Source organism: Glycine soja, chromosome 13 (genome assembly GCF_004193775.1).
Source record: "Glycine soja cultivar W05 chromosome 13, ASM419377v2, whole genome shotgun sequence".
NCBI classification, from domain to species: domain Eukaryota; kingdom Viridiplantae; phylum Streptophyta; class Magnoliopsida; order Fabales; family Fabaceae; genus Glycine; species Glycine soja.
This window is the reverse complement of record NC_041014.1, coordinates 20,913,216-20,938,838: the sequence shown is the minus strand read 5'-3', so window position 1 is coordinate 20,938,838 and position 25,623 is coordinate 20,913,216. Positions and strand designations below refer to the sequence as shown.

Genomic DNA, 25,623 nt, shown 5'->3' with positions numbered 1-25,623 from the left:
AGTAATGCATTACTAGACTTAATTATTCAAGTGTTGTGAAATTTATGATTTATTATTTTATTTTATTATGTTGTTAAAATATTTAATTGGTATATTATTTATAGGTATTTTGTTATTTTTATATGAAGTGAATATGAATCGAATCTATAGAATTTTCATACTTTTAGGTAAACTCTTGAATTTAATGAGTTTGGTTTTGACAAAAAAAGATATGGTGTTGTGATGTAGTATGTAACTATGTGACAACCTTACAATTGCTGTAATTATAATAAATATTTTATAACATTTAATAAATTGATTACTGTATTATATAACATTAAAATTAAAATTTATATAAGATTTAATAATTTAATTGATGGGTTTAATTAAAAAAATATTTATTATAATGATCTTAATTATTTTTAATTATAATTATGTATTTTATGAATTAAAAATAAAACAAAATTATGACTTTAATTTTTTTTATTTCAATTGCATTTTGGCAAGAAAAAAAGATAGATTTAATGTTTCCACGTATTGTTTATATTATATGATATAGCATAAGAACTACTTACCATAATAGATTTTTGACAAAATTGTATTTTTGGTCCTTTATTTTATCTCCTGGTAAAATAATTCACAAATTTTGTTCCTGTATTTAATCAAATCATGCAATGTTGATCCCCGAAAGTCCACAATTGGATGTTTATTGTTACATAGGATTGACTGTCATGTGTCACACTTGGATGTTTACTTATTGGATGATGACGGTCAGTTGTGTTGTGATAGGATATCAACTCCATAAAAAATGAAATGTATCATTAATTTCATTTCATTAATCAATCATAACATGACATGTGATCATCCATTAAGAACGTGACACTTGTCGGTTAACATTCTAACATTCTTTTGTAACAACCAACATCGTGGAAGGGACCAACATTGTGTAATTTGATTAAGTACGAAAATAAAATTCGTGAATAATTTTACCAAAAGATAAAATTTAAAATAAAATGGGAGATTAATTTTATAATTTTTCCTAGATCTTTTCATTGCGTCCTCGTGAGTCATGATTTGATAGTTCGGAGGAGAAGATGGTACTATGCTCAATGGCACAACACCGTGATTATCCATTGTACAATTTGGAGAGAAGTATCGAAGGGTTAAAAGAAAAAAAAGAGTCGTTGATAGAGGGGGAGGGGGGGGGGGGGGGGATTCAAACAGCTATTCATACATCTGGGACACGACAAACTATTATGTCTCGAGGAAGGGGACAATAACAGATCATTTCATATAAGTGGTAAAGGAGGCAAATGAGAACTTTGGTAAACGTCAATCAGGAGGAAAAGAGGATATGGGAAAGGAAAAGCACGGAGAAATTAAAAGTGGTTCAAATATAGGGAGCGTGGGATTGAAAAAAGAAGGTAAAGACATAGGAGAGGGCTCTGACTTGAAAGAACCACAAAATCAAAAAAAGGTGAATTGTGGATGGGGAAAGAGGGACTCAGATCAGTGACCCATCTATATGAACAACCCAATCTAATAAGGTGTTAAGGGAGAGGAGTAAGATGTCTAAACTGGGCCAACTCATGAAGCTAAAACATAAAATACGAAAGGAGTTGGAGGAATGTAGCTTGACGATGGAGAGTGGAAGATGGTTTTTGGGGGCATATATGAGGGATGCTGTTATGAATATATAGGGACAACATAATATGGTTGACTGCTGAGTTAATTTATCATACTATGGTGTTAAGGGGTGAGTCTATTATGAATCTATACTAGGGAAATAACATGCAAAGTTGAATCACTTGTTGCAGTTGGATGTTAATGAGCCGGGTTCATTTGGAATTTTATGTATTGGCTTGAATTAAGTGTTTCATCTGATAATATCTGTTTCTTAGATGATACTTTAATGACACTGCAATTTTATGTAGCGAGTGCTGGGAAGGAGATTTATAGTATGTATAACTTTTGTAAAGGGAAGGGGACTATTGTTACTTTTGTAAAGTGAATGCTTGTATGACTTGTGTAATATATATATATATATATATATATATATATTTTGCCGATCGAAAAAAAACCTAATCAATCAAATTAAATTGATTTATCTTTGTAGACAATTAAGTCTAATTCAAATCAAATCAATTGCTTCTAATTTCTATTGGTTTGATTCTCAAATTTGTATTTTCTGAAACTCAATCTACACCAAACTGATAAGTATGCCCAAAGATTTGAAATATTAGAATTCTAAATTTAAAGATTATTGTTACTTTTTTTACAATAAACTTATGTATTTTTATGATAAATTTAAAAGCTTTTCATATTTTTAAATAAAAAATTAAAACTATTTATAAGTTTCCAACTACATGATATATTATTGCAAAAAACAACTCCATGATATAAATCAAAACAATCCATTAAAATGCTTTTCCAAATTCAAATCAATTTTATTTCTTCACCAAAACCAAACCAAATTGAATTAAGCACACTCTTACTTCCACGATTTCTCAATTCATTAATTAACTAAAGAAAAAATAAAATAAAAACGTATATTTTCTGAACACAATTTGTGGGTGGCGTGGGGGAATTGAGTTCAATTGACGAAGGAGAAAAAAAGAAAAAATTAGAAGGTGAGGTAGTCACATGCACAAGAGAACGTAAGACGAAAGGGCATATGCGAGGGAGATAAATAATATGCCAAGAAATACCGTTACGAGAGAGTGCCACGTGGTACTCTACATGGCAATCACCCATCGCATCTTGCAATGCAATCGCAACCTTCAACCTCAGCCCCCACTCTCTTCCTCATTCCCATGTTCATGGCGCTTCTTCTCATCACCACCACTACCTTCTTCTTCTACCCTTTCAATTCCTCCTTCCTTTTTTCTCAATCTCTCTCTTCATCCTCTTCTCCTTTTCTTCCTTTCCACTCCTAATCTCACGACAGGACCCTCTTCTGCAATCTCAAAACATCAAAAACAGCGAAAGATAGTGGCTTTGAGAGAACCATCAACTCTGTTCAAACCAATCAATTATTTTCCATTGGGTCGTTTTTACACTGATAAATTTTGAATTTTGCCATCTGGGCATCGCGCTATTAGCCGTGTCAGATATCGCTGATGGTTCTCTCTGAATTTGGATCTGCACAAGTGGTGGCCTTGGGTTCTTTCTTTCGCTTCGATTCTTTTGTTTCTGTTTCTGCAATCGCCTCGTGGTTGTTCTCAGAAATGTGATTGGCCCTTTTGTTATTTATTTATTATTTATTGATTTATTTATTGTTCCTGATCTTCAACGTAATTTGAAATCATAGACTCACCTATTGGGTGGGGGCCTACCCTGTTAGAGGTTGTGAAACTTTGGAGTTGTAAGATGTGATGATGTGAGTGGTGCTCATGTGTAATAAAGGGTTTCAATGCTTGAGCCAGTGTGAGAGTGTAATTGATTATAGGCAAGGATTCATCATGGATAGTCCAATTCGATCGCCGGCCACCGGTTCGGGTTCCGGTTCCGGTGAAGATAACCGGCGTGTTAAGTTCTTGTGCAGCTTTCTGGGGAGCATAATGCCTCGCCCCCAAGATGGGAAGCTGCGTTATGTAGGCGGCGAGACACGAATTGTGAGTGTTCACAGGGATATTAGCTATGAAGAGTTGATGGGGAAGATGAGAGAGCTGTATGATGGGGCTGCTGTGTTGAAGTACCAGCAGCCTGATGAGGATCTTGATGCTCTAGTCTCTGTTGTCAATGATGATGATGTGGTTAACATGATGGAGGAGTATGATAAGTTGGGGTCAGGGGATGGATTCACTAGGCTCAGGATTTTTCTGTTTTCGCAATCTGAGCAGGATGGTTCCTCGCATTTCATTGATGGGGATGATTCTGAGAGGAGGTATGTTGATGCATTGAATAGTTTAAACGATGGTTCTGACTTTAGGAGGTTGCAACAAGGGGAGTTTCCTATGATGAGTCCTGTTGAGGATATTCATGTGGTTGCTGATCAGTTCTATAGTCCAATCAGTGTGGAAAGTGGGATTCATAGTCAGAGAAGTGGGGACCTATCTATGTCGCCGTATAATATGCATCATCTCACGGTCCAGCACCCGAAATCTATGGGCCAGAGGTATAATGAAATGGATGCTCCTTGGAATCCTGCCTATTACTCCCCTAGGCACCATGGTCTCCATGACTTTCCATCCTCTCCTTCTGGTACAAGGTACCGAGTGCCATTTCCCGAGTTACCAGATAAGTGCATTGATAGAGTGTCGGAAGAGTATGTGCGACATCACGTAAATCATCATCCTGTGTATGACAATCAACTGCAATATTCTGAAAATGTTATGTGGGTGCCGACTGGAGCAGCACATGGCGAAAAGTCAGCTTTTCCAGGCAATATTCTTCATAGTCCTCATGTTGTTGATGGGAACAGTATATGTGAGCAGTGTCGCATGGGTTTTCATAGAGGTCAACCACATATGGAGCATTCTAATATAAGTAATGGACTTCCACAAGCTGCTAATCCATGTGCAGAATGCCCCCCACCAAATAGGGATACTTTCACAGTGAATGCTGATGCAAAGTTACATCCGGCAATCTATCCCAATGAACCTAATAATGATCATAGGTCTGTTTATAATGATACTCAGAATCACGAGAGAGGATGGGGCTTGCAGCATCCAACTGCTCGGGTTGAGGAATCAAGAGTACATGTCTCTGGATCTGGAAGAATGTGTGATGTTCCTGTTGCAAATTTCTCTCTTGGGCATGGTAGTGTGACTGATGGGTATAACTTGTCTTCCAATTATGTTCACCAGCAGGCTGGACCTGAATTGGGGCCCGAACTGTTCCCTGACCAAACCGTGACTTCTATACCACCTATCCAAATTCCTCCACTGGAAGAGTCCAATGTGCAGTATGGAAATTCACCTTCTCCTTATGGATTAGATTGTAATTACGCTGTGCCCCGTGGTCATCCACCTGGTTTCTGGAGAAACACTCCAGTTCCTGTTCATATTGGACCATCTTATGAGGCTGCTACTTCACCTCAGCCGCTGAATGGTATGATGAATGTGGGATTAATCAGGGGAGAGGGCAGTACAGGATTTTTCATTGGACCAGATAGTCAAAATCATTGGGTTGATTCCTCACAGAAATTAACAGGACATGATGGTACAGCCATCCCAGAATATCCATATGCACATGCTCTGAATCCAGTGCCCCTTGGTCAAGAAAATCAACACCCAGATATTGTAGATACCATTCATCCCCCACAGGACATGAATGCTGGTACCTGCTTGGAACCCTTGCAGCTGCCAAAATCATCTTTTAATATGGTTCAAAATCAACAGGTTTTAAGAGATGATACTCATTTGACTGAAGCAAAGAGTTTTGAATCTAATAGTTTGCTTGGTGAAGGAATAGTGATAAAAATTGAGGACAATGTTGAAAACCCTGGCGCACAGACTATATCTTCTTCAGAGCAAAATAAAATTGCTGAGCATGCATGTGAAGCTGCTGCCTCTGTTGAGTCTAATAATTTAAAGTCAAAACCTGAAGCAGACTGCGTGCATGTTGAGAAACTGGCTGATAAGGACCCTTCTGTTCCAGAAGATTCTAAACATTTAGTTGATCAATTCAGCTTCTTGCCTGAGTTGATTGCTTCTGTAAAAAAGGCTGCATTAGAAGATGCCGAGGAATTGAAAGCTGCAGCTGATGAGCCTGCCAATTCTCAGAATCACAATTCAGATACCAAAGATGAAACAACAAATGAAGTAGAACCAACGGTAAGGATGAAATGGTTTTATTTCCTTCTTTCAAAATTTAAAAGTGAATTTGTTCTCTTTTATTGAGGAGAGGTGTTGTTGCATTGCCTTATATTACCATATGTATTTATTCGTCTTGTAGAATGCTCATGGTGATTTAGAATTGGACTCTGAAAATGACCATGTAGATACTAATAAAATTGAGTCTACAAGGGCTGAGGAAGAAGCATTTGCTAATGGATTGCAGGTTTTCTTTCCATCTTACTCATCCATTATGTTCTCATCATTTCATGTTTTAAGGTCTTTTCTGGCTTTCCTTTTCCCACATGCGTCTAGGATCTGATGGTAGGCTGATCATTTTTCAGACTATTAACAATGATGATTTGGAGGAGATCCGTGAGCTTGGTTCTGGAACCTATGGAGCTGTTTATCATGGGAAATGGAAAGGTTCTGACGTTGCCATTAAGAGAATAAAAGCCAGTTGTTTTGCTGGAAGGCCATCTGAAAGAGCAAGATTGGTATTATTTGTGTCTAATTGTTTTCCTTTTGTTTAAGTAACTGTAGATTTATACCTTGTAGAATAAGAATTTTCTAATCTCAGTCACAAATCTCTTGCTCAAAAACTTCACCGCCATAAAAATAGTTACTTTGAATATTGGCTCCACAAGAAATATTTTAAATGTATTAGAAATGCATAATACAGAATTGCTTTTGGGATTGATCTCAGGGATGTGTTGGTTTATGGGATAGCCCTGTTAAGAGATGTGTTGGTTTATGGGATAGCCCTGTTAAGAGATGTGTTGTTAGTGTCATTGTTCTACATCGAAATTCACTCATTTTGTGTAGGATGAAATAAACATCTGAATTTCCCACACCACATTATATATTTAGAAAAGAGGAGTGAAATCACAAATAAAAAGGCTTAAATGTAGCATATTTGAAACATTTGTTAGATACCCAACTCTAGTGATTTCATTCTGGTTGTTGTCCCAGATCACAGATTTCTGGAAGGAGGCGTTGATGTTGAGTTCATTGCATCATCCAAATGTTGTCTCCTTTTATGGCATTGTTCGTGATGGCCCCGATGGTTCTTTAGCAACAGTCACAGAGTTCATGATTAATGGATCTTTGAAACAGTTCTTGCATAAGAAAGATAGGTAACTTGATGCATGCATGGGCTTATATTTCATCAATATTTAATATGTTTTAAGGCACTCAAATGTGCAGCCTTCCATATGAAAACCCTCATGGACTGGTGATGTATTATTTATGCTGTTTATTCTGAGCAATTTAACAGAACAATAGATCGTCGTAAGAGGCTCATTATAGCCATGGATGCTGCATTTGGGATGGAGTATTTGCATGGAAAAAACATTGTTCATTTTGATTTGAAATGTGAGAATCTATTGGTCAATATGAGAGATCCTCAACGGCCTATCTGCAAGGTACACATAAGAATACATACACATACACTGATGCAGACAAAAGCCAAAAGCAACCTGCTAGCGGAGATTGAAATGAGATTTGTGTAATTTTTCAGATTGGTGATTTGGGTTTATCAAAGGTTAAACAGCACACTCTAGTGTCTGGTGGAGTACGGGGGACTTTGCCATGGATGGCTCCTGAGCTACTTAGTGGGAAAAGCAATATGGTGTCAGAGAAGGTATTCTTGGGATAGCTGTTTGTCTTTACATGTCTAATACTCCTTTCATTTTTTTCTGATGATCTTTCCTTGCATCTATACTTGTTTGTGCTGCAGATTGATGTCTACTCATTCGGTATAGTCATGTGGGAATTACTCACAGGGAATGAACCCTATGCTGATATGCATTGTGCTTCAATAATAGGTGAGAACCAAGTAACAAACAAAATGCATAAAGCAATTTGTCTTGCTACATATTATTCTTCCATTTAATGTTGCAAAATTATTCTATTTGTTTATATTCATGTTAAAATGTGCTTGTAAGAGTATTGGTACCCTTTTTCTCAGGAAGTCGCCAACTGACTGCTTTTAAATTTGATTTGTAATACTTAATTGGAGTTAATTTTTCAACTGTGGTAGGAGTGAATCTAGATATAATTTATTCGAGCAATATAACATTGGCATGAGTTGCAATTTTGTTTTTGGCAGTCCTATTCAGTCGTTCTCTTCCTCACTTTCTTTTGTAATTTTTCTCTGAATTAATAAGAAAAAGAAGAAGAAAACATTGTAATATATTATTTGTATAAGTTGAAGTTCAGGTACCATTGATGATATTTTGGTCTGTTTCTGACTACTTTAGCTCTATTGCTTACTTGAATTGTACCTGGGTGGACTACTGTCATATCATGTCATGTCATTCCACTGTCGGTAAGGAACATAATTTCTTAGAACGGGATGGGAACAGGTTGTATATAACTTGTACCGAAGTATCTTTGCTATAAAGTTGCAGGTAACGGGTAGACAGGAGAATGAATCAAAACTTTTGGCTGTTTTTATGGACATAAAGATGGAATTGTCTTGATCTTTGGGCATATGTGGCTCCAAATGCGTTCTGAATATTCTGGTACTCAGAAGAACAGGCTATATATTAATATTCACCATTGTCGTACTTTGTTTGCAGGAGGAATTGTCAACAACTCTTTACGTCCTCAAATTCCAACATGGTGTGATCCTGAGTGGAAATCTCTAATGGAAAGTTGTTGGGCTTCTGATCCAGTAGAAAGGCCATCATTTTCAGAAATTTCCAAGAAGCTGAGGAGTATGGCTGCTTCAATGAATTTGAAATAGTCAATTGATCTTGAATAAGTTAATTGACCTTCTCACGTTGTATGTAGCCTAGAATTGGTAAAAGGGAAATAAGGTGAAGCATGGTTCTTCCAGTTCAAGGCACCAACAAGCTTAGCTTTAAAAAGGGAAAAAATAATTTAAAGGAGTGTTCAAGCTTATCCAAGCTTGTATCGTAATATCATGCCTTGGTTTAGTCTAAAAATGTTTTTTGTAATGTTGCCTTTAATGGTATTTTCCTTGGTGCAGTTACTTGCACTATAGCATGGATTCTCTCCCAGAAGCAGCTTGGTGTTCTGAAGAAAGCTACATATATCACTCTGTGAGTTATTTTGTTACTGGCCAGAAAATTATTTTCTTCAGATAATGTGTAATTTTATTAGTTCTCTACTTAGTTTTTGCAGTTTTACACGTGATCAGGGTGATGACAACTATAGCTGTGGCTTTACCATCACAAATGAACCGTGCCTTCTGGAGAGATGTGTACATAAAATCAACCAACGACATGCCTCCTGTGCTTTCACATGGGAAGGATAATGATGAATTGTGCTTCCCATTTTGATGGAACAAATTCAATTTATCATCGATATTTTGTTTGAATTGCTTTATCATATTGATATACCATATTCTTTTTTTTTTTTGAAAGGAGATAGACCATATTCTAAATGGCATGATGAATGTGCATACTTAAAGATGTGTTTAAGCTCTCGAAGCTGTATAAATAAAGGTAATTTTTCCATACAACTTGAGGCGTAGGGGTTAGTTTATTGTATACGTTGGTCTCTCCTATGAAAATTAATTGTGTACTGATTTCTTGGAAGACAATATATTGTTCTCTAAAAAGGGCTTCCTATTTACAGTCCATTTCTTCCCCCCCACCCCATTGCACTAATTGTTTTTTTTTAAATTGTTAATATGCATTGTGTGGAGGTCCAAGCATCACCTCAAGTTCTTCACAAAATTCTTAAATATATAGCCTACAAAAAACGAATATAAATAAGTACTATGAAAGTTTGTTTGTCATTCAATTCATAAGAGAGATACATATACGTGTAGGACAAACATACCCTTGTTTAATCTCAAAATGTGCTTGGTTGAAGCTAAACCCGAGCATGGCCATCATTTAGTCAGGTGCAACATTATCACTCAACACAAGGTAGAAACAGGGCCTCCCAACTGTAGATAGATGTATGAGAGATGACTCATAATCTACAATGAATGATGGTCATCTTCCTTATTAGAAGGTGGAAGGACCTAATGTCCTTGTACCACCGGTCAACAAAATAATCGAGTACTTGATAATTTTAAAGACACATATTTTAGCAAGACAATAAAATAAATACTAAAAAAAGACAAATGTTTGAAAGGAGAAATACAAGAACATTACTACTTACAATGGTAACGTATGTACCATCAAATTCAAGTTTATTTTAAATTATGTTTATTTATTGTGAGATTTTTGTAAATATTTATAGAATATTAAAGATATTATCTATTTTTTAAATTTTCATTATATAAAATAGTGAGTAAATAACAGTAAAATAAATTTGATATTTTTTTAAAATAAAAATATTTATAATTTTTATTCTTTAAATTTAATCAAGATTTTTGGAATTTTAATTTTTTTTTATTTAATTTAATTCTTAATTTTTTTATCAATGCCTTTTTTTTCGTTTAATTTAGTTTTCTAAATTATTTTTTCATCTCAATTTCCATGTCTTTTTTTTCTTCTTTTGGTGTTGTTTCATCGCTTAAAACAGTATTTAGATTTTTTTTTCTTCCTCTATGCTTCATCAAGGCAATGGACAAACATTTCTTATTCAAGAATAAGATAGTTACTTAGTTAGAACTCGTGGGCATGTTCATAACTCCTCAGTGACGAACAACATGAAAAAACGTTGTTTAGATATTTTTTTTGGCAAGACAAATGAATCACTTAACAAAGCTTCACGTTAAATGACAAAATCACAAATTGAACATCGTTGACTCCATTAATTTTCTGTGCCTATACAACATATATCTAAAGTAAATATCGTTGCATTGGTTTTCGATTAGAGGATTATAATGACTTTGCCCATGATTATATATAATCAAGTTTTAAGTAAGATGCTGTAGCATCACCAACTCTCAATGTGAAGAAAATCCACAAGGTCAAATTCCGTGACACAATCAACATCTACTCCATTGGGCCCTTTATTAGTACGTACTGCTATTAAGTACCTAACACGCGGAGTAGACTTCTGTATAAAAGTCAAAGTAGGCTGACTTCTTACACTTGTCTATATTCTACACGATGAATCACCACCAAAAGCATTCACGTAACAATTTACATTTTACAATGAAAGAAATTTAGTTAAATGGCTATCATTTTAAGCATCAAAAAATGCCTATCATTTTAGTTAGTTACAACAATTTAATATATGAATATGAAACGGATAAGACAATATCATATAACAAGCCCCGTTCCCCATTTAAAATCTTTGTCATAGTGAATAATTGAGATTGCTGTTGACTCGTAGATCTGAAGTAGTTTTGACCACTTTAACTTGTCGAATATTACCTACTCAGTAAATTTTAGTAAATTAATTTTTGTTTTGTGTAGCATTACTCGATTGCATACAGTGATGCAATTATTTTCATTTTTAATTAATACAAAATTTAAGACTTGGTTTCTAAAGGGGAGTAGCTTATCTCCTTCTTTTAATATAATATAAACTCCACTTCGATTATAATGAGATTTAACTCTAAAACTTTGAATCCTTTCAAAAAAAAGAAAAACTAAAAAACTTTGAAGTTGTAATATTCTGCATTTAGTAATTAAGGCTTTTACTTTTAAGAGTCCATATCACTGAAAAGTTTAGATTATGTGATCCAGGTATCAAATATATATGGGTTTGTTATATATGCCAGTATTGTTGAAACAATTTGAAATTTTTTGGGTGTGACTGGAGAAATTAAAGGGATCGATTAGAGATCAATTTGAACTAAGTAACGTAACCAGGTCTGTTTATAATGCGTGTTAGTAAATATTTTACAAAAAGTGCATGAAGCATGGATAATCACAGTTTGATTATTATTTAATTATTTATTAGTACGATCACACGTATACGTAGACTCCTGCAATTAGTGATTAGTGTCATTTTAAAGAAGAATTGATACTGAACTCTGTTGGCATAAACAAATATTTGGCGTCCAAGTCTACTAGCATCTTTGTCAACCCTAGTGACGACATATACAAAGTGTGATCTTTCTGCGAATCCCTAGTTATTTTTATACAATTAGAATGACTTTTTTCGTTCTGATGCTTATCTTAACTCTACTAATTAAGAGAATAAATTAAACAAAGTGAATCACAGGTGTCATGATAGCAAAGTTATATTTCCCTGGATCAGCATATATAAAAGCTAATCATGTACCAAAAGCAAAACCAGGTAATTAATTTGGAATAAAAGTGCTCTTAAAACGTGTTGAGAAATATAGCTTAGCTGGTATTTCTTCTGATCACAAAAAATTAAGGTTGTGTTGTGAGTTTTCAATCCCCAATTCCCTACATTACCTTACCTCGTTTCTTCTCAAGAGAACATTCCTAACGTGAGCGAGAGAGAGAGAGAGATGTTGTGAATTTAAGGAACAAATCGAACTGGGTAAAAAAGATAGAAACTCTAGCATTAAGGACACCACAGTAAAGATACTTTGGACCGTATGAACTATGAGCTCGTTGATATATATTTTTTTTTAATAATTTTTTCACTTTAAATTATTTAACTATGACCCTTAACATTGGCCTTTTTTAACCATGATTTTCTGTATACCCATTGTTTTTCCTGAAATGCTAACTTTTAGCTTGAAAATGTAATCTAACATATATATGTTGTTGAGTTGCAAATCAAACTAATTAAATTGTGAAACCAGATTGTTTTTACACTGGCTAGAAACTAGTATAAACTTTAAAGAGTATGAAACGATCGACTTGCATCTATCTATCTATCTATCTATCTATCTATATATATATATATATATATATATATATATATATATATCCAATATTTATTACATACAAAATAAAATTCAGAGTAGATCAGGTTTAATTGTGAAAATATCATCAAAGAGATTGAAAATTTTCATAATTTGTTTATAAATTCAATTTAACCAAAGAATAATAAAATTTAAGGATCCATTTTTCAGTAAAAAAATAAAATAAAATTTAAGGAGTACCTTTCAGGAATGCAAAAAAAAAAAGCTTACATAAATAATGTAGTACACTAGTACTGTATAATTCAAGAATTGATCCTTAACGTGTGTATTAATAAATTAAGGCAGAACCAATAATTACCAAGATATTTTTCGGTTCGTCTTCCATGTTTATCCTCTGATCAGAACTGTATTAATTAACAACGCTAGATTGGTCTTCTCGATGATGAAATGCACTGTTCTTTTCCCCCCATTTCGCTTCTCCTTTTTTTTTTCTTGAAGAACAGAAAAAAAAAAGAAATACAGCGTCAATTTAAAGATTCTTAGTTAAGGAGCAAGACAAGCAGAAGCATGTTTTCTTCGTCCCAAAGATCCGAGACTATTCGATGATAAAGATATTAATGTTTATAAATTTAGGAGCTAAGTGCTTTTTTGAATTTGATGGTTTCTCCTTGTTATATTTCTAAGTGAGTGCGGTTCCAGACCTTTATTTTCCTGCTTATTGATTAAAAAAAACCACTAGATGAAGTATTAAATTAGGAAACCAAGGTCAATGAGTGGTGCTTCTTCTGAAAAATATTGAATTGCAAAGACCTTTCTGTTTGGTTTTACTTCTTTTCTTATTTTGATACAGTTTCCTTTTGTCTTTAACGTCCTACCCAACTTGTCAAACAGGAACAAAGAAGAAATGTAAAATAATATACCAAATAAATTGAAATGGGATTTTGTTTGTTGATGATAACCCAACTAATTCCGAACCAAAAATAAAAAAGGACTAAAAATAAGATATCAATTAATTTAACAAATGTTTGACTTTTTCATTTTCTACTTTTATAATCTCATAGCTACATTATTGCACAATCAATCCCGAGCTCCAAGGCTGGTAAAGGAGAGCCTTTCTTTGGAGAGCTATGATGTATCTTGATCTTCTGTAACTTGGATATATCAATAAGAATTTATACTTTTAAAAGAAATAGAATATGAGCAACATATTGACAAAAAATTTAACAAAAATTATAAAAATTAGTTTTTACTTTTTTATTTAATGAACCCCACTCTTGATTTTATAATTTTAAATAAATTTTAATTATTTATAAAAGATATTATAAAAAGTATATTAGCTAATATATTACTAAGGCTCCTCATATATATGTGTACTAACTAGTACTTTGCTTTATTTTAACAATTAATATATTATTTTAAAATATAATTAACCAAATCTCTATCAAGGATGTCCAAATTATATAAAGTTTGATATATATATATATATATATATATATATATATATATATATATATATAAAATAAAAAAGATAAGATCAATTTTTTTATATGCATCTACTCCAACTTCATTACTAAGCCAATCACTAGTGGGTTAAAAGATAATATGAATAGTTGAATTGATTAAGTTTGTAATTTGCAAAAAAAAAGTTGATTAAATTTGTAGATATAATAATGATTTGAAACTTAATGTCAGTTGATCTTGTCTTTTATATATACCTAAATAAAGCAACATTCGAACTCTCTAAACCACTTGATAATTTATAAATATTCTTCTTACTTTGTAAATTAATGTTAAAGAATAATTTTAGGTCTCTAATGTTGGGTTACAAGTGTGAGGTGAAGTCCCACATAGAAGTGAAAAGGTTGAGCTAAGTGAAGAAAAGACCCATAAACCTGAGCCGAGATTTTGGGTTAGGGTGTGGTGTCAGGTCTCCTTATGTGATGGCTCGTGGTTAACGGGTGTACCCCTCGAAGCTCCCCAACAATTAGTATCAGAGCTGATGGTTCGACAAGGTTCCGGCTCAGACGAGTATACAAGTATCGCAAGCAAGTCACAAGTGTGAGGTGAAATCTCACATCGGATAGAAGTGAAAAGATTGAGTACCATATAAGTGAGGAGAAGTCTCATAAACGTGAGCCTTAAGATTTTGGGATTAGGATGTGATGTCAGGTCTCCTTATGCAGTGGTTCCTGATCCACAGGTGTACCTCTCGAATTTCCCCAACATCTAATTGATATATCATGTCAAGAATTCAAGCTAACACTTGAGAGCCAAATAATAACATGACATGACCTTTCGTATTAGAAATATCTTGTCGTGATGGAAAAGATGGCAGTTTTTATTGGTGCAAGGTTTCAAATAAGAATCAGTTGGTTATGATTTTGTGGTGAAAGCAAACGATGGTTACATTGTCAAGGCATTGACTATAGTTTTTCTAACTTTCATCATCAGCTCGTCAACATGAATATATTGGTCTCTAAAATTTCAATTCTTTAACATTTTATAATGCTTATAATATTGAAACCTTGAGAAATAAATATATCACTAACTATTTATGTAGGGCTTAAATATTCAGAGAACCTTTCCCTCGGTATCACTAAATTTGTCGCAATAGTATTTCAATTTCAATTTTAAGGCAACCATCACATGGGATATCTGAAATTCACGGCTGACTTACAAAGGAAAATATTCCAACACTGATGAGAAGAAAGGGAAAGGGTAAAAAGTCCGAAGTATACGTCCTCAGCTGGTCACATGAGCAATGCAACATTTTGTTTTTGACTAAATGCAACTGCGACGTCATTGTTCGCCCAAAATGAAAAATAAGAACGTTGCAACTTTAGTTTCCGTTTTATTTTTTTGCCCTTTTGAATTTTGATACCATATAGTGCAACATTTTCATATTCTTAATTTCCATACTTGCTAGCTACTAAAATTATAAATCAGAAGACTCATTTTTTTTCTTCGGAAATGTATTTCCTTTTTATTATATGATCACGTTATTGACTGAATCAAAGCAATTTGTGTGATGTCCTTCGCACATCTTCCACGAGAATTCCTCAGTTAATTAATTACACAAAAGGGTAATTTTATTTTAAGAATATTAATTACCTATGGAAGCTAGCAGTACATTTCCCATCAATATAATAACATATGTTGGGATGGCTTGACAATGGAACATTTTCAAGGATAATGCCGACAAACTAAGAAGATGGAGCCTTCTATTGATCAAATACATGTAGCATTGGATTCAAGTATTAAACTAATGGACCTATGAAAAAGCAGTGCAATTTTTTTATGTAAAAGAAGAGAAATTTTATGTTACGTTTGTCCTGTTGCATGCATAATTAAACGCGGGTGACCGAACTAATCCAAAAAGGAAGACAGAGAAAGAGATGAGTAAACCCTAGAAGAAAAAAAATGGAGTTGAAAATAGCTAGTGAGGGAATGGAGGGGGTGAGGTGTGTAAGACTTTTTGTCCTTTTAAGAATCACATCAGCCATACTTCCCTACCTATAAATCATACCCTTCCTTCGCCGTAGTTTCCCAACAATCCTAGCTAGCAAAGTTGGTATTTGCTTCAACAAAAAAAACAGAAAGAGAAATCTAATCAGAGAGAGACAACAACACAAGAACATGGGTAGAGCTCCATGCTGTGACAAGGCCAACGTGAAGAAAGGACCATGGTCTCCTGAAGAGGATGCTGCACTCAAAGCCTACATTGAAAAGAATGGAACTGGTGGCAATTGGATTGCTCTTCCTCAGAAAATTGGTAAACTCATCTCTCTTATATATTTTTTTAATATTCCTCTTAAAGAGCATATATTTATTGAGTCCAAGAGTAATACTATTTAGTTTGGCTTTGGAAAGGTGAACTTTGGTTAGTATAATAATCATCGATTAATTCAAACCTTATTGATGGATACAAATAATTCGCAGGGCTCAAGAGATGTGGAAAGAGTTGCAGACTTAGGTGGTTAAATTACTTGAGGCCTAATATCAAACATGGTGGATTTACTGAAGAAGAAGACAACATCATCTGCAGCCTGTACATTAGCATTGGAAGCAGGTCCTTCTCTCTCAAAACCCCCCATCTCTATCTACGAGCCTGTGCTGTAGTTTTTGAACATAATTGTTTGTCCTTTTTGTTTTGTCACTAGAATCTCTCTAGCTAGCTCCACATGTTTTCTTCTTCTTCATTGGTTAATTAATATTCTTAGAAATTAACTAAACATGTTCCAACATATATAATCTATGTGTATAGGTGGTCCATAATTGCTGCTCAGTTACCTGGAAGGACAGATAACGACATCAAGAACTATTGGAACACTAGATTGAAGAAGAAACTGCTCGGGAGGCGCAAACAATCTAACTTAAGCGCAAAAGACACAAACAATGGAATAGAGGAGAATTCTTATTCAAATGCCCTAAGCTCTTCAGCTCTTGAAAGACTCCAACTGCACATGCAACTTCAAAGCCTTCAAAACCCTTTCTCTTTCTACAACAACCCTGCGCTGTGGCCCAAGTTGCATCCTTTCCAAGAAAAGATGATCCAGAGCCTGCAGTCTTTGAATGATGGCTCTAGCCCTGTGATGCAAAATGCTTTGCCTAATTCCCCACATGTCGAACAAGGACAAAAAGATGAGTTCTGCAAGCCTCAACATGATGGTGCAAAGATCAATAACCCTCAGGTTCATCTTTTGGAGAATATCCCTTTGAGTAACGGTGGAGTTCCCTTTGTTGCTTCTGGGAGTAGTAAGAATCCAATGCACTCAAGCCTTGCACCAAGATCTGAGGCTATTCATGAGCAGACTAATAGTGTGGGATTTCAGCAACTTGGTGCACTGCAGACTGAACTAGATGACATTCTCAACAACAGAATAATGGGCTATGTGCCACACGAAGATCATGATATGGCTGGATTTGATTGTTTCAGAGAGATGAATAGCTCAAAGGACAGCTTGATTTGGTGGTCCAATGATTCTGATACCAAATCAGTATCCTCAAATTCCTGGGATTCATCTGCTACTCCAGCTCTTCTACCACAAGGGATGTTCCAAGATTATGAACTGGGTTACAGTCTGTAGTGATCACAAGGATTTAACTTCCGATCTGGTTAATTATGCATATCTGTTGTATTAGTCATAAGATGTGGAAAGAGGAAGAATGAGTAGTAACAGTTCTTGTAAAGAACGTCATGGATATATAATAATGTAAATCAATGTCTGAGTAATTAATGTAGTAGAAACTACTATATAGTTTGTTCTGAACAACCACATATTAGCACTCGATATGTATATTCCTCAAGCTTTAAATAATGTTCCATTTCTTTATTTGCCAACTGAGATTCTAATACACATACATAGTTCAAGAGAATCTCAAATATACAATTAAATTACTGGGATTTGGGAAACTTATCCATGATGTGGTCCCCAAAAATTGCATTTGATCCAAGCTATATATATTCCAGCGATTCTGCGAGATTTACTCATAAATATATGAATTTATAACAAGAATTTCATCCTCTTGCTGTGTTATGCTGGTAATCTTTATATGTATCAAAGGTTAGGGTTGGTAGGGAGAATAAAAGCTGGCTTTTCTGAGCTGTATGGGTGGGTAGTAGTAACAAAAAGAAGCAATTAATCAGTTCATGATAAGATTGTGGACCTAAAGTTGATCATGTGCTTCTGTTTGTTTTGTATAATTAGATTAACATTATTACCTAATGTGCATTCTCACAGAAATATCAAAGATACAATTAGCTCTTTCACCAGAAATGTCAAGTTAGGTTTTAAATAAAGATTCCTACGAACTTCCTAGCTAGTTACAATTTGTTCATAACTATGTATGGCATGGCTATATAGATAGTTATGGCTCGGTTTTGTTTTCGTGACAATAGAAGTATTGAAACTTCGTTATGCACATTTTGAGATTTTTCTTCTTCTTTTTCTATGCATGCATAATGCTATTTTCTCTGTCAACAAACAGAACGTGAATGTAAATTGCAAGTCTACTGGGTACTATGTATATCTTCTTCGACCAAGAATATGTCGCTCATTCTGCTTATAAAAATGTTGAAATATTTTAATTGTACCTTTGGGAGAAGAATGTGGTTTTGTTACGTGTTTCTATGAAACCCATGGTCATTTTTGTTATTTTGCTCTACTCTTGGAGCTTTGGGGAATAAGTTTGAAGATCTTTTTGCCCGTGTGAAAGGAAACAAATTACATTATATTAAATAAAAAACACACTGTTTTAGTTTTTTGGGGCACATAAATATTTCATTCTATTAACAAGCTTTTTACAAAGTCATTTATTAAATACTCCTAGTTTATAGTATGATTTTATTCGTATTTTTATTTGGTAAAATATAACTTTATTTTGTGGAGAAAGTAATAATACATTTATAATTAAAATTACAGTTATAGTTTTACAAATACCCATTCGTGGCAAAGAATAGTGAACACTATTATTTATACATCACTATTTCACTAAATCTATATCTATTATATATATAAAAAAAAATAAAGAAAATTTTATTTTATAGAGGGATGTCATGTGACATTTTTATATTTGTTCTCTTAAAATAATTCAATTAATACATGTTTTATATTTATTTTATTTCAAAGAGAATCAATTATAAAATCTTAAATAAATTATAATAATACATAAGAATAGTATAAACTGATATACTATATTTTTTGTTGATAAAAGACAAATGTGAAAAATATCCTATAGGTATATTTTAAAATATAACAATTGTCATTAAAAATAAATTTTACTTAAACACACTAACAAAAAGTCATTTTTGGTGTTTTTTAAATTTGCACAAGTGAAATTTAAATCAATTCACACAAGTTTATTTTCTATTATGAAACATACACATGTAAAATTTTAATTAATTGTCCAATAAAACAATTTAAATCAACATTAATTTATTATACATATTTACTGAATATTATATATTATAATTTAAATTTTTTCAAATTCATTACAAATGTATATATAAAATATATTTAAATATTCATTGACATATCTGTTAATATATATTTATTAAAATTTATGCTAAATAAAATATATTAAAAATTTAAATAATATAAAAATTTCCCCTATAAATTATAAAATACGAATTTAATATCTGTGGAAGACACAGAAAAAATAAGCTAGATAATTTGTAAGATCCACATAAAATATTGCATAATAGAGTATAGCCTTAAGAATATGTCAAGATTTAAAGATATTAATTAGATAATTAGAGTAATGGGACCATTTATTTTTTTTAAACTCAACCTAATAATGTCAATTTATTTTGATAAAATAATTTTAATTACGTCATTTGTTTTAAAAAGATATGGTTGTAGGTTTTTTTTTATATATAGAAAATGTATCAAAAGCTAATTTTAACAAATTTATACTTCTATTAATATGATTGATTTTCCAATTGGACTTAACTTTTTTTATTAACCAATATCTGGGAAAAACAGTGAAAAGTAAAATGACAAAATTTTAATGCAATTTCTTACGTATCATTGAATATATAAGCTATGAGAAACAATCCTTTTTCTTATTTCTACTGTTCTTGGTGTAGAAACCCGCAATCTCTTGGGAGTTGGGGCATTTTACATGCTTTGAGGATTGCTAGGTCTATAGGTTTTAATTAGGAGGATTATTATTATTTTAAAATCATACTCCAAGTGTGCCATTTCCTTCATCCAATAACACATTCAGTTTTCCCTTTGGTTCATGACATATAAAAAAAGCGACTGGGGGAATCTTTCTCAGCAGTAGGAACTTCAACTGTGTCTTTGTTAATACATATAGCCACAACAGGCCCAAGACGAGAGGAACATGGCGCTAATTAACTCTAGGACAACAGAACAAAATAATGGGATAGAGATGGCCCATTACAAGACGAGTTCTTTAAAATATTTGACTTTTAAAAGCCTTAAATCTAATGTTGCTTCTTATAATTTTATGATTGTGTAATGGATTCTTAATTTTTTTTTATCGTACACTTAATCTTTTATATTTTTAAAATTTAGTAATATGTTATTAATTTTTTAATGAATACTAACATATTAACATGATAGATGATGTGTCTGTCTAACATATGTTGGCATGATATTAATAAATATATTATACCTAAAAAATATTAACTTGTAACATTAACACATGATTGAAACACCATATGAAGTCAATTCTTTAATGGTATTTGGAGTTAATTTCTTTTTTATTCAACGAAACATGCTACATAATCAAAGATCAAAGTTAAGGAAAAATTAAGGAATGAAGAATCTTCTCCATCACACAAACATCTTATATTTTATCTCCATATTTATACCGTCTTTACTCTTGAGCGATATTTGAAATTGATTCTAGATCTCTTCATCTTCAAAGCTTTAAAATGATTGGCCCTTAGTGATATTGAAGTCTTGTCTTCTTTACTTTGGCAATTAATGCCTTGGATCGAGGGATGTCTCTAAAATCTCCCAAACTTCTTAGTTTTGAAGTAATTCCAGAGGCTTATTTTTAGAACATGGAATCATCCAAACATTGATGGATGAGAGCAAGGGCATGTTGATAAGGCACCCTTTTCATTTTTTACACAACTTTTCTTATTGATATGTCAAGCTCTTAATGTTTCTCTCAATTCTCTATATCAAACTAAGCTCTAGATACTACTTTGTTAGAGGAGAAGAAGGGATATCTAAGAGAGAACTCAAACTTGCTTGATATATTGCAAATGTCAAGTTAATAGAGGTATCTATAAGTATAATATAGACAAGTTTAGATTTACTTCTAAGAACTTAATTTTTTTTACTTACTTCTAAGAACTTAATTAAAATTCACTACTGATATTTTTTTTCAGCATCCACTAAATAAGTTTTTTTCTTTTACTTTACATGGAAAATTTAAGAATCATTCTAGATTTTCTAATTTCAAATTTGTATACATCATATATAAACAACTAATATTGTAAGATTTCAAAGTGTGGAGAAAATCGAAGTTCATTATTATTTTGTTGATTTGCAAGTTTAGGAATACAATCAGGAGCCCTTCAAATATATACTACCAAAACCAAGTAAGTGTGCATTCATTAAGCTACCGTTTAGAGAACAAAATCCAAGGTTCGAAACTGATATTCTTAATTGTTTCAACCTTGCAATTGTTTGTGCCTGCAAAAAGCTTCTAAAACCTTAATGCTTTGGATTATTGCGACGAGTAAATCTGGAATGCGCGGCAGCAAATGCGCCTGCGATTTTGTTGCGGATACCTCGAAAACCATGTTGTTGCACGTGTAGTTGCTCATAAGTTGAACCTGTGACAATCTCTGAAAAAGTACAGAAATTCTTCGTAGAGTCACCTTCATGTCCCGCTGCTGCCATTGCAAAATCCTTGAGTTCATCCATCTTTTGCCGCATCATCTTCCCTTTCTCACTTGACATGATCAATTCCAAAGCTCTCAGAGTTTCTTCCTTAGTGAAAATCCCATTTTCAAGTCCCACCCCAATCTCCCACACATGTTCCATCGTTGCAGTGTTCAACATCTGGTCTCCGAAAAATGGCCTACTAATCATAGGCACACCACCAACTATGCAATCCAGCACTGAGTTCCACCCACCATGTGTCATGCACACACCAACCGCTGAATGTCTTAGGATTAGCATTTGTGGGGCCCACCCAACAACCTTCCCTTGTGTATTTGTCCTTTCCAAGAACCCTTGTGGCAATTCCTTCTCAGGATTGCCTCTAAAAGCCCAAATAAACGGATATTTACCTTCTTCTAGGGCTTCTGCAATTGCAGCCAACTCATGGGGTGGTGGCATTATTGAACTTCCAAAGCTAAGGTACACTACTGACCTATCCTCTTGCTTGTTCAGCCACGGTAAGCACCCCTCCTCATCTGGAGGAACAGTTTGTGGCGTTGTCAAAATGAATGGACCAACGTTCAGTAGCTTGTGGAACCTGGATTCTAGCTCGTGTGCAATAGGAAGGTGCACTGTAGCGAAGGAGTTTATGGCAACTGCGGTTGCTCGCGGCAATGCTTCTCCCATTTTTTCTAACATCATTGAAATAGGGTCTTCTGGCTCTTCGGTTAATCCTCCAGGCAAATCAGAAGCCTTTAGCCCAGAGAAACCAGTAAGAAAATCGATTTCTTTGTTTTCCCGGACTGCAAAACATACATGACAAATATATTATTCTTATTAACTCCTAAATAAATTGAATATTATTTAGCTTAAATTTATTTTAAGTGATTGTATAACTTACCTCAAATAATAAAAATAGAGTTAAACAAATTCATTATATATATTATTGGTGTGATTAATACGTGTAACCAACCATCTTAAAGAATACAAGAAAACTGGGTCAATCATCTCTTATGAAATTGTTTAACATTATTTTTACTTAGCCTAAGTTAGATAACTCTTTTTTTTTATATATAGCCTCGATAAGCATTACACATATATCTAGTCAAGCTTAGAAATCTAAAGAGAAAATAATCAACTCAGCCTTTGTTTTCTAATTTGTAGATATGTAAGCGTTATTTTCTAACTAGAGATTTGCCTTTATAGTTTATGTTAATATTTAACATTAACATCATCAAATTCTAATTTTAATTAAAGCATAGTCCTAAATTGTTGTTATGGTCAGATTGTCGACATGGTAAGAAATTACGAACAAATGCGATTAATGTAACCATAACTGTTGTTGGGATGTTATAGTGATGACTTGAAAAAAAACAATTATGTTACGACTGCAATTGTGGTCATGACCACACTTTAGAATCATGGATTAAACTATGGCATTGAGTTTATAAAAAAAAATTGCATCAAGTTTTTTAATCATTGATGTGAAGAAATGAGCGGGAAAATGTTATATATATATATATGCATACCTCCTTCGGGGCCCAACTTTTCCCTGATATGCTTGGAGGAAATATGCGCAAGGAGAGGATGAGGCCCTGCGGTCCACAGAGGAACCCACTTTGCATGCATTTCGTCAGCCAAGTCAGCACAGAACCAAAAAAACGCATCAGAGACCAAGCAAGTGATGTGCCTCCCTGTCTTCGCCACGGCTTCATCCATGGAGGTCATATAGTTCATTGGCATGGACTTGACGAAGAACTCGACGGCGTCTTTGGGGTTCTTTGAAGGAACATAATTCTCTGGCAACCCATCATCCACCTCATAGGGCTTTATGTTGAAAAGTTGCTCCTCGTTGAGGCCAGCGAAGACGGAGGCATTGGACCTCTTGGTGCTGAAGAACGAGAACGTGACTTGGGGAGCCTCTGCTGCGACTCTTCGCACGAGGTTGAGGAGTGGAGCTGCGTGTGTGCCATAGGGAAACGCCAACACGGCCACATGACGGTCGTCGGTAGGGCAGACAGTCATGGTGGCTAGGGTTAGGGTTACAAACTATGCACTTCTTCGCTTATACAAAATATTGCTATTGTTGCCTTCTTCTCCTGCCTTTGACAATTTTATGGTACATGGTTTATAATAGGCCATTATAGAGAACATAGGGAAACAAACATGCATGTGTTTTGTTGGAAAGTGGTAACTAACTTAACTGTTTATGAGCCAATAGCATATCATATGCATGATGATGTTTAAGTGTTTGATGAAAGAGAGTATTGAGGCAAGGCCGTTAAATAACCTCCAAAGTCCAACCTAATTCTTATGTGCTCTTGCGGAGACTACCTGTTAACAACGAGGTAGACGAACGGTGGTTCTACTTTTCTGCTAGTTATTTGGAATGGTTAACATATTGAACCACCACCTTCCTTTCCTTGCTGTATTCACTTATTGGTCGTGCATCTAACCGAAGCACCCTAAAAATATATAACTTCGACACAAAAATAGGAAATTTGGCCTGGAAGTTATCTCATTCTCCTTTTTATTGAAGTTTTTCTTTCCTTCCTTTTTTTACTCAAGTCTTTTTCCTAAGTTGCATGTGAGGATATGTTTAAATCTTAAAGCTTCAAAGTATATACGGGACATTTAATTTAGTATATACCATTACCATCCATCAATTGACGCGTGTTTGAGGGAATTCTGAGCACACAAGAAGCCTTTCCCTTTTGTTCTTGTACATTCCAAGATTCCCTTTTAGAATCCAAACAAGGCCATGTGTTGTTGTAACATCAGGCTTCGAAGTCAAATTTAATGTGGGATTTGTTCACCATTGTTTTAAAGATAATGGTTAAAGAAATAATTAAAAGTAAAAACTTTAATTGTTAATATTTTTAATATAATAAAAATTATCATAATTTTTAATAATTATTTATTTATTAAATTAGTGAGTAAAATCAAATTAACATGTAAAGTGTTAATTAAATACCGATATCCTGCTTTTTCAGCTAATGAGACGAGCCTTGCTGGTTAATAATAATCATAATAACTCACTCTTTTACCTCATGTCTTTTTTAGTAATGTTTTGTGAACACATATGTCTATCAACATCTAAAGAGTCAACAAAAAAATAGAAGAGGGAAATAATAAATTAATATAATAAGATATATTATGTGATAAAAACAGAAAAATAAATAAATATATGTTGAATGATTTTTTTTTTTTAGTAATGAAGTGTCATGTGTATCATTAACATTTCTTTTTTCACATCTCTTTGACACTCTTCTTAAAAGAACATTTTTGCTTTCTCTTCTAGATCATTTGTCATATTGTCACGTTTAACATTTTCTGTTGTTATGCTTATAAAAAAAACATTTTTTTTGTTACTATTTTATAAGTTCATGTAAAGTATCTATTTGTTTTCTTGATAACTAACTTCCACTCAAGAACTTGATTGATCTTTAGGGGAGTCTTACCTCAATGCAGTCACATAAAATAATGTAAAATAAGTATTTATGTGTGATGAGAATGGTGCGGTTCTTCTGACAAACATTAAAAAATAATAATTACCAGTAAAGAGACTTTGTTTTCTCCCCCTTTATTTGATGAAAAGATTTTTAAAAAATGTGCTTTATTTTTTTTAATTTTAGGTATAAATCTTCAAATGTTAACGGTTATTAACTGTTGTAAATTATAGAAACATAAACTAACTTCTTTTGATTTTGATTCTTGTGATAAGAAATTTATGATTTTTTTTTCGTAGGAATTAAAATAACATACTAAGAATTAATAA

General features: G+C 33.5%; 3 protein-coding genes across 5 annotated transcripts; 2 read left to right on the top strand and 1 right to left on the bottom strand.

Moving 5' to 3' along the window:
* Window positions 1-2,697: 2,697 nt before the first annotated feature.
* Window positions 2,698-9,361, top strand: LOC114381175. 3 transcript variants are annotated; one of them, XM_028340365.1, is made up of 9 exons: window positions 2,698-5,756; window positions 5,878-5,982; window positions 6,101-6,253; window positions 6,729-6,892; window positions 7,033-7,180; window positions 7,276-7,398; window positions 7,495-7,582; window positions 8,339-8,824; window positions 8,923-9,361. In XM_028340365.1, exons 1-8 carry the CDS (start codon window positions 3,372-3,374, stop codon window positions 8,503-8,505), a joined length of 3,333 nt encoding a protein of 1,110 aa, XP_028196166.1. In that variant the 5' UTR covers window positions 2,698-3,371; the 3' UTR covers window positions 8,506-8,824; window positions 8,923-9,361. The 3 variants fall into 3 exon arrangements, with proteins under 3 accessions (XP_028196166.1, XP_028196164.1, XP_028196165.1); XM_028340363.1 differs by having other exon boundaries at window positions 8,907-9,361; XM_028340364.1 differs by having other exon boundaries at window positions 8,898-9,361.
* A 6,631-nt stretch (window positions 9,362-15,992) lies between these two features.
* LOC114381460 (transcription factor MYB36-like) lies at window positions 15,993-17,818 on the top strand. Its single transcript, XM_028340722.1, has 3 exons — window positions 15,993-16,249; window positions 16,417-16,546; window positions 16,742-17,818. Exons 1-3 carry the CDS (start codon window positions 16,114-16,116, stop codon window positions 17,562-17,564), a joined length of 1,089 nt encoding a protein of 362 aa, XP_028196523.1. The 5' UTR covers window positions 15,993-16,113; the 3' UTR covers window positions 17,565-17,818.
* Window positions 17,819-21,474: 3,656 nt separating this feature from the next.
* Window positions 21,475-24,250, bottom strand: LOC114380936 (flavonoid 3-O-glucosyltransferase-like). Its single transcript, XM_028340070.1, has 2 exons — window positions 23,375-24,250; window positions 21,475-22,648 (listed from the first exon to the last, which is right to left on the bottom strand). The coding sequence occupies exons 1-2, from the start codon at window positions 23,868-23,870 to the stop codon at window positions 21,675-21,677; spliced, it is 1,470 nt and encodes a 489-aa protein (XP_028195871.1). The 5' UTR covers window positions 23,871-24,250; the 3' UTR covers window positions 21,475-21,674.
* Between the last annotated feature and the right edge of the window lie 1,373 nt (window positions 24,251-25,623).